General features: G+C 44.2%; 1 protein-coding gene across 3 annotated transcripts in view; it reads left to right on the top strand.

Annotated features, from left to right (window-relative positions):
- The window catches only part of Pld5 (phospholipase D family member 5), a 307,043-nt gene that overhangs the window by 129,502 nt on the left and 168,164 nt on the right, over nt 1–9,377 (top strand). For 2 of the 3 annotated variants that reach the window (XM_033762051.1, XM_010642582.3), the window contains exon 2: nt 857–993. In XM_033762051.1, the coding sequence (XP_033617942.1) occupies nt 857–993 (137 nt within the window). Of the gene's footprint in view, nt 1–856; nt 1,001–9,377 lie in introns of those variants that run through there. The other variant, XM_010642583.3, reaches the window with a different exon arrangement.

Genomic DNA, 9,377 nt, shown 5'->3' with positions numbered 1-9,377 from the left:
CCCTTTTTTATAGAAAAGCCACATCTTCTTTATCCAGTTTCCAACTGATGGGCAGATGGGCTGTTTCCAAGTTTTAGCTATTACAGACTGTGCCTCTATAAACATTGGTGCGCATATATCACTGTGGTATGATTTTTAATTCTTTTGGAAAGATACCCAGCAGAGGGATGGCTGGGTCAAATGGATCCTCTAGTCCTAGTTCTTTGAGGTATCTCCATATTGACTTCCATAGTTGTTGCACCAGTCTGCACTCCCGCCAACAATGGAGAAGGGTTCCTTTCTCCCCACAACCCCACCAACATTTGTTATTGTGTGATTTCTTGATAGCAGCCATTCTTTGTGAGGGTGAGGTGAAATTTCAGTGTTGTTTTCATCTGCATCTCTCGCATGACCAGTGGTGTGGAACATATTTTCATATATTTACTTGCTGCTTTTATTTCTTTATCTGAGAAATGTCTCTTCATTTCAGATGCCCATTTTAGAATTGGGTCTTATATTTGGGGGGGGTCTGGTTGTTTTGAGTTCTTTAAATATTTTAGATAATAGTCCTTTGTCTGAGGAGCAGCTGGCAAAAAGTTTTTCCCACGTTGTAGGTTTTCTGGACTCAGAAAACCTTTTGATCAGAAAGAGGAAAAGCAAAGTAGCTCAGAAGTCTGAATATCACACTTAAATTATTTAACACGGCCAAACAGTTCGGTGGGTCCTAAAGTCTGTGTTGAGGAACATGCCTAAGGTCCTGGGTAATTTCACCCGCAGCACTGCCCTTCTCTAGAAGTGATCCAAGTACTGATACCCCAGAAGCACTTTGCTGAGTGATGGCGCCGACTTACCCTTGTCCCCCTTCTTTCTCTTCCAGTCCCAGCAGAAGTGCATCGTGATCTTCGCCCTGGTCTGCTGCTTTGCCATTCTTGTCGCTTTGATATTTTCAGCTGTGGACATCATGGGAGAGGATGAGGATGGACTCTCAGAAAAAAATTGTCAAAATAAATGTCGGTAAGAGGTAACAAACAAAAATTATCTTTTAGGGGGTGGGCAAGAAAGGCAAGGAGGGCCCTGGACATTGAAGAGAAATACATCATGAACACAAGTGATCATCTGACTTTCCCTGGCACGACTCTGCCTATGGCTGCTGCTGCCTTTGGACCAAGGTGGTGAACGTGAGCAGTGGTTTCATTTAGTTTACAGTCGGGCCATATGCTTTACAGTCTTCGTTTCTGAGGTCCTGTATATGAAGTTTTGGTTCGTTCCCAATGAGCCAGGCCAAAGTGAGTGCCCAGTGGACAAAGGACACTGTGCTAGTTTTTACAGCACATGGACGTTAGGACAAATACCTCAGGACAATCTCCAACTTCAAGTTAAGAACTAAGTAAGTCTATGAGGAGACTCCCTCATTCGGGCCCACCTTAGCCTACAGTTTCTTTTTAGTCTAGAAATTGTAACACTTCTTTCATTACATGTAGACATGGGCCACATAATGATATTTTTGGTCACCAGTGGACCCCATTTATGACCGTGGTCCAATAAGATTATGTTCCCTAGTGACAGCCTAGCTATGTAAGTCCCGGATGTCACGCAGTGACTAAATGCACCAAGGATGCATTTATTAGGACAAGTCCCCGTCTGTGAATGGCACAGGACTGTTACGCCCTTTCAGTTACATTAGACGGCATTTCCCTGGGCCGTTCCTGACTGGTAGAGACATCGTGCATGGTTTCAGACCCATGAATGTCTTCATCCAGTGCTTCCCTAAGCTGCTGCTTTGCTTTTTTTTTTTTTTTTTTTTTTTTTTTTTTCCGGTTGGGGAAGATGTAGAAAAGTGTATGCGGGGGTAGATAAAGTGGTCTATTTTTACGTATGCATTGCTGCAAAGCTGAAATGAGGCCACAAAATTATGACAGTAATTAGAGCTTATGATGTATTTAAATTGTAGTTTTTCCCGTGGAAAACATTAGTCTAAGTGCCCGTCTTTTCTAGTTTAAAAGCAACTGCAGCCTGGTAATGCGTACAGGAGATTTTATTCTGGATATATCACCTTGAGGTTGAAGGTTCCAGCGTAGGAAATGCCCTGAAACACGTGACTTTTTCCTTCCCCCATTATTCATTATAATCCAGTTACCGGGAACCAGGTGCTATATTCAGAGGACAACTTTTAGGAAATAAATCAGCATACATTTTGGATTTTACTCCTTTGTGTTAGAAAGGTGTTTCATAAGCGTATTTACTTGTCAGACTGAATCCTGGAGAACAATTATACTGGGATCATTGTAAGAAAAACGGAAGCACAACTGTGTCGCTGTCACCTGCTAAGGCCATTTGTTAACAGCGTCGACGTGGACAGGAAGCCAGTGAGTCATATTTATTGAGTGGAAGCTGCCCCTCTCTTTCATCTCGCCTTATAATGAAGACTGCTGGGTGTGATAACTGCAAATCCCAGCACCTACAGAGCAATTTTATAGAGGCCAAGGCATAACAACTTCCTAAGATAAAACATTTATGAATTTTCGATCCCCATTACCAGATACTGCCAGGTTTCAACAACAAAACCAATGAAACAGAGAGTGCCTGCTTCAAGTGCTATCTCTTTGCATGTAGGGAAAGCCTGTATGTACTCAGATTTTTGCTTTTTAGTCGAGTTAGTGGAGACTGGGTCTGGCTGTTTCTTCTATCTTAATCAAGAACTGAGTTCTGATGACCCAGCGCCGCTTCTTCCTTCGTCCGAGAGATTCTCTTGAGTCTCACGTCTCTCGCTTCCTTTTCCATGGACAGCTGGAATTGCTACTTGGTCATTAGATGCCACGCTTGGATGTGGCCATTTTTTTCCCAGACCTTTCCGTGCCCTTTTAGATCTTTATTCTGTGGCCTCTTTCCTGGGCCCCATATTTCTACGCTTCCCTCTCGGCTATTTTACTAAGTGCTCTTTGCCCATCTGTCCCAGAACTGGCATCTGGCTTTTCCTGTCTCCCTGGGAGACTTCTGCTTTTCCTCCTTTTTCCAGTGTGCAGTGAGGAGGAAGAATATCTCTGATGCCTTCTATCACAGTCTATTTCTGTACCATTATTCTATTCTCGTGTTAATTTAATGAGTGCTATTACAGCATCCATCCCTTCTCCTTGTCCTCCTAGGCAACATCATCTCCTACTTTCCAGGATTCTCTCTCACCTATTTTCGTGCTTCACTAACAGCCCTCTCCTAGTCATTAGTCTCATCCATTGCCAGCATCTTCAGTAACCTGAAAGTGCTACCCCACTCCCTAGCTGTACCAGGTTTTCGCCTCCTCCAGATCAATGAATGTAATATCTGCGTCACTTTTGCGCCTACCTGGCCACACACAGCTCCTGCTCCAAGTCTGCCTGTTGTACTGAATGACCATGGCCTTTTGAAATCAGAAAGATCTAAGTTCAGATCTTTCCTCCCACCTTCTAACTTTGTAAATTTGGGAAGGACATTAATTGAATTACTTCAGCTACTAGCGGAGAACCTAGAGACTGAACATGGAGTCCCACTACCATTAAGGAGATGCCTGTGGCAATGTACCAGGGTCATAACCACTTTGAGGGATGTTGGGGTGCACTGGGAGAGTAACTTGACTTGGTTAAAAAAAATAAATCTGTCCTTGGACTCTGCTCCAACTTAGATGAATTACAAAGGGCACTTTAGTTTCACTTCCCTTAAAAATGCTGGATTAAACAAAAGTCTATGTCACAAGATTTAGGAGGACTCCACGTTAGGTAAATCCATAGCAGAGCATCAGGAAACACAGCAGATCGTGGGTCCAGAAATCCCTCTTCTATATTCACAGTTGGCCTTGCACTTCCTCACTTGTACTCAATCAACTCTTTATCCTGATTTGAGTCTTTGGCTTTGTGGAACTAGATGAAGACCAACCATGTGGAACGGAGGGGGCGTTTATTCAGAGACAGGTGTAGCAAAGGAGTCAGCCACCATGCGCTGTGTCTTGCAGAGACTCAAAGGCAGGCAGAACAGTGGTCGAGCTGCACTGTGGGAGGATGGGAGGCTCCAGGAGTGATCTGACTGGGCTGTTTATAGGAAAGTTGGACGTGACAAGCTAGAAGTGTGTTCTGTGTTAGGGGAGCATATCTGGCTTTCTCTAGTTGGTCTCCAGTTGAAAGTGGGGATAAAAATTACGGAAGCCGCCAGTTACTTAGCAAGTCCCAATCATCTGGGACCAATTGTGATAGCGGTTATTATTTAGCTCCCAGGATTGTTACTAGAGATAGCAGTCTGATTTCCTTCAAGTTTGACTTAGAGCAGGCTGGCTTCCTGGGCTGGGGACTGGAGCTAAGGAGCTGGTTTCCTGGGCAGTTTGCACCAGATTATGAGTCATAAGACTGCATTCTCAAACCTCCTCCTCTGCTATCAGTCCCTTCTGCCTTAATTTTCTTTATCCATTTGCGAGAGCATGACCATCATGTCTCACTGTCTCCCACAGCACCACATGAATGAAACCCTTGGATCTCTTGTTAAACTGGCTCCACCCATCCTTGTCCTCAAAGCACCCTTGGCCATTGCTTTACACCTTCAACGGCCTGTAGAGGAAAGTAAGATCCACTGTTCTTCACTTTAGGTTTTGCAGGCCAGGGGTGCCACTGGTGAAAGAAATTAGGCTTTTCAGAGATGTGATATACTCTCAGGGTATACTGGTGCTGACGTAGACCAGCAGGAGACAACGCTGCTGATTTACAGATGTTCTCCAACCTGCCTGTCTCAGCTTCGCCCTTCTGTGAGATATTCCAGGCTTCCCCTCATGTCTTCATCCTTCCCCTGGCTCCAGCCTCCCAGCATTCTTCCCAAACTGTAACTCAAAATGGCACCCACTGGACCAGAATTCTTCCCCAACTGCATTTTAAGATGGTGCCTACTACACCACAGGATTCCCAGCTCCCTGTGACTCCATTTCACTTCAGTTTCCTCATTGAACTTTTCTCCTCCAGGTGTCCTTATCATAAAAAGTGCTACATGCTCAGCTCAGCCTCTGCTGAGATCTTACTACTTGGTAGTTTAGCTTCCTCTGTGTTTGCAGCTCTCCTCATGCCTGGTAGTTGAAAGGATCCCAGCCATTCTAGAGCCTGTCAGTCTTCTCACTGTTTTGACAGTCTCCTCTGTGGCCTGCGTACTCTTTTCTAAATGTATTACTTTAATTCATCTTATTTTATCTCTACTAACTAACCTTTCTATCATCTGATAGATTTGTACTCTGAATCATACCACCCACTCAGTGTTTGCTCCTCTTATATGTCTTACTAAATAATGTTATCTCCCTATAAAAAGTTCTCAAGTTTTTTTCTGCCTGACTTCTTCCCCTCCTTGTATTATTTTGCTGCTATATTACTGTACTAAAAGTAGGTAATGATACACTCATTTATCATAATTTTCCACCCAAATCTGTAAAATGCCAACTACTCCAAAGTTAACTTCCAAGTGCTACTTTTTTTTTTTGAGATAGTCCTTACTGTGTAGCTCAGACTGGCTCCAGCCAGTCCTGCCTCAGCCTCCCAAGTAGCTGAGATGACAGGCACACATCGCTGGGCCAGGCTTCCCAAGTGTCTTTTAACCAACCTCAACTGCTAGCCCAGCAAACAAGATATTTGACCTCACTAAATGACTCTGACCCGTTTCTCTGTCTCTGTGTCAGATTTCTGTGCATTTCCACCATTCCTTAATGTGTTGATTTGGTCCCTGTTACTTTAAAACCTGCTCGTCCTTTGTCTACCTGAGAGAATGAAAGGCAGATGTTCTAGGAAAGCGCTCATCGTCGGTGGGCTCGGCATCACCGCATAAGCTTGGAACACAGACTTCTAATGCACAGTGTGTACATCCTGTGACTTGGCCACTTCTTGGTTCACCGGTGCCCCTAACTCTCACTACTCTGTTTCTGCAAGAGTTGACTTCCTGCTGTGAGTCTGCCCAGGGCCAGCAGAGACATCGGAACCGTCCTCCAGCACTGCTCCTGTGCAGGCGCCCCACGGTCAGTCGAGGGCCTGCGTTTCACCGTGTGTGGCTGTGTTTACCTCACACCCCTGCAGCCGCCCAATTTCAGTTATGTCCGGTGACTGCTCCCCCACTGCCAGAGACACCATCAGACCCTGGCTGGCGGAGGGCTTTCGTCCACACCCTTCTGATAAGTGCACACAGAACCCGCCAGCGTCCTGCTGCTCCTCCACCTCAGGCTCGGTTCCCTTGACAAAATTTCCCCAAAATATTGGTGACAAGCTGAGTAGAAATGAAGTCACTGTAGTGGGCTGTCGTCGCCTTAGCACGATGCTGGGCCTGTGTCACCCCTTTTATCCAGTCATTGTGCAGCCCCTGTCCCTGGGCCGCCCCCTCTGCAGTCAGCCCCATCCTGGTGCCTGCTAGTCCGGCTTGGCTCACTTGCCATGGCCATCGGCTTGGGCCCTTGGCTGGATGCGCAAAGGGATGGACTGACCGGTCGGTCTATTGTCATTTCTGTAAGGCTGAATATTTTAATACAGGTGCCCGTCACAAAATAGCATCGAACAAATGTTCGGGGAATGTAGGCTTTTTCTTCTGTAGTAAGCAACATACGTTCATTGCCAGCATTTATTTTCCTTTTTAAGTTTCACTTTACTTTGCTACAAAATAAGGAAGCATCCAGAATAATTTTCACCTGTTTTTTAACTGTAAACTTTACCTTTCTCTTGGTTAACGTTGATCTACCATGCTTTGTATTGCCAAATCCAACCATGTCTTTAAATTAGAGTGTTACCCCAAACTCAGAAGATTCTGCTTGGTTTGGGGCCCTTCCTTCATCTTTGAGCACTTTCCCTCTAAAGAGAAAGAGAAGCTCAAATTTACTCTGACCTCCACCCGGGGAAAAGCTCCCAAGAATTCAGAAGCCGAGCACACCTGATCCCGACAGCCTGGTGAGGCGCTAACTGGGTAATAATGATGAGAGTTGGCTGCGAAGGCAAACACAGGCTCTGCTGACTTCTGTGTCTTCATCTGAGCCCACAACAGACCTATTTCTTTGATCATTTTGATGAACTTTTCCTTTCTGTCGGTGCCAATGTCTGTTTCTTCCAGAATCTCTCCAGAGAGAGAGGGAAGCATTCATGTTTAACCCGCCGTATTAAGCATAAGTGAGTCCTTTGATCCATTTCTTAAGGTATCCTCTGGTCTTTTCCCATTTCCAAACTCTTTGCACTTTTCTGCAGTGCTGAGCTTCCTCCTCCTGGGTTTCTGTTTAGAGGTGATTGTAGGTGAGAAACTCAATTCCAACTGCTTTCTTTCCAATTCAGGATCCCTGCATGTTATCACTCATCCTTCCCTCCTCTCCGGTGTCTCCCAAAGGAAGAGCTGTCCCTTGCCAACTCTTCTATGTGTGTGTTTGGCGGGGGGGGGGGCGGTAATAGGGTTTGAATCCAGGGCCTTCCCATTAAGCCCAAACTTGCAATCCTCCTGCCTCAGCTTCCCAGAGCCCTGGGATTACAGTCATGTGTCACCACACCAGGTTTTGTTGTACGTTTTACTTGAATTTCTCTGCTCTCTTTCCCTTCTGAGGCTCTAAGCTATAAGGACATGTCATTCTCACTCTCCCATGGGACTGGGCTGGAGAACTTTAACCTGCTTTGATTCTACATCCCCCACCTGCCTCCTATAAGTTCCAAGCTGTTCCTGCAATGGGGACCTCAGCTTTCTGTTGCTGTCATCAGCTTTTTGCTCCTTTTGTTGTTTCTCTGACTGCCTCAGAAATTCTCCGAAGGCCCAGGGATTTAGCTCAGTGGCACTGTGCCTGCCTCACAAGCACAAGGCCCTGAGTTCGATTTCCAGTACAAAAAGGAAAAATCTCTGAAAACAAACCCATCTTATGCAGAACTCTGTGTATCAGGACTAAGCAGCTCCTGTTTTTGAATGGGAAGTGGTTTTCACATAACACTAGCATGCGCTACAGGGTAGTGTGCTCACGACATGATATGTATGAGTCAGATCAGCTCACTGTCCTATCTTAGCACAGTTGGCTTTTGGGGGTAAAAACGGAGGATGATGAGGGCCTGAAGTTTATAGATTATACCTAAGGGCTATCATAGGGAAATTCGTTAGAAACATTGAAAAGAATGGCATGAATGAAATAAAATAACACTAGTATTTTCTAACTAGCATTAAATAAGTAACTTTTAATAATACTTAAAAGGCAAAAGCTTAATTTTATGAAAGAAAAGAGGAGTCCCCAAGTACATTTACATAGATATTTTTATGCTCTGGATTCTGCTCTCATGGAATGGCACAGAACAACATTGCCATTTTCCCCCTGAGTCCAGTCAAATTCAAAGTTCCTGAATTATGGGAGAATTCATTACCCCCATGCCCAGCAAGTATTGTCTATAGTTCCACAGCTAAAAATAGTAAAAACTACTTTAAAAATAATATTTTCTCTTTAGCATTTAATGTGTAAAGGAGGAAATCTGCTTGATACTTCCTGATGGTCTATAATTACTACTTGGGGGAGCAGCAGAGCTAATTATTTCAAAGTTTTGATTTTAATGGAACTTAATATAAGACTAATGATGTTGACATTTCCTGTTGCCAGGTTTGCTCTCCAAAAAGATTATTTGAATGTGGTGCATATTTCTCAAAAAGTTCATTGAACCCTTGTAGGCAAGTCATATCAGAGAATCATAACTGATATTGGGAACAGAAAGTACAAATGTCTTTTTGACACGCAGCCTGTTTTAGCCACCATACCGTGAAGGTACCTGTCTGTGCACAGTCATCCGCATAATGACAGAAAAACCCAGCCCTTACCCTGAGGCAATAGTAACATTGCCCAGAATGGTGGTATGAGGAGAAAAATGAAAGAAGAAATTTTGGGTTGCTGCTTTTTTATAGCTCTGACATTAGAAACTTTCAATTTGGAGCTTTCGGTTAAAGCAGTTGCCCTAATCACAAAAACTGTCTTGAGAAAAAGCATTTTGAACAGAAAAATATGCCAAAGAATTCACTGGAATTCCAAAGTTTCAGATGTTTGAAATGCACAACAGCTTGCCAGTTTGGAATGCCGTGTTTAAGAAGGGGGTCATGTTTCCAAGTAGCAACTTTGGACTGTGAATCTGAAAGTCATGACTGCAAGCAGTAAGAGATTCTGCAAAGAAACCTACACCACAGACTAAAGGTGGCTTCCAAAGTTGCCCATAGTCAGCGTAGTTACGTGCTAGGAACACAGAACGCAGCTTCGGAAGACAGAGGGTTGGTCTCTTATTTGCTCCTTCAGGCTGAGTAAGTCATCCAGACTCATCCTCAGCATCTCACTTGTAATGATAACTTGCCTTCCATGCCATTGTGAGATAAAAATAATTCATGTATAGAAAATTGCAAAAGTTTACAAAGTTATTATGTGATTC

The sequence above is a fragment of the Fukomys damarensis genome, unplaced genomic scaffold (genome assembly GCF_012274545.1).
Source record: "Fukomys damarensis isolate Sample0158 unplaced genomic scaffold, DMR_v1.0_HiC HiC_scaffold_11, whole genome shotgun sequence".
NCBI classification, from domain to species: Eukaryota; Metazoa; Chordata; class Mammalia; order Rodentia; family Bathyergidae; genus Fukomys; species Fukomys damarensis.
This window is presented reverse-complemented; position numbering and strand designations above follow the sequence as displayed.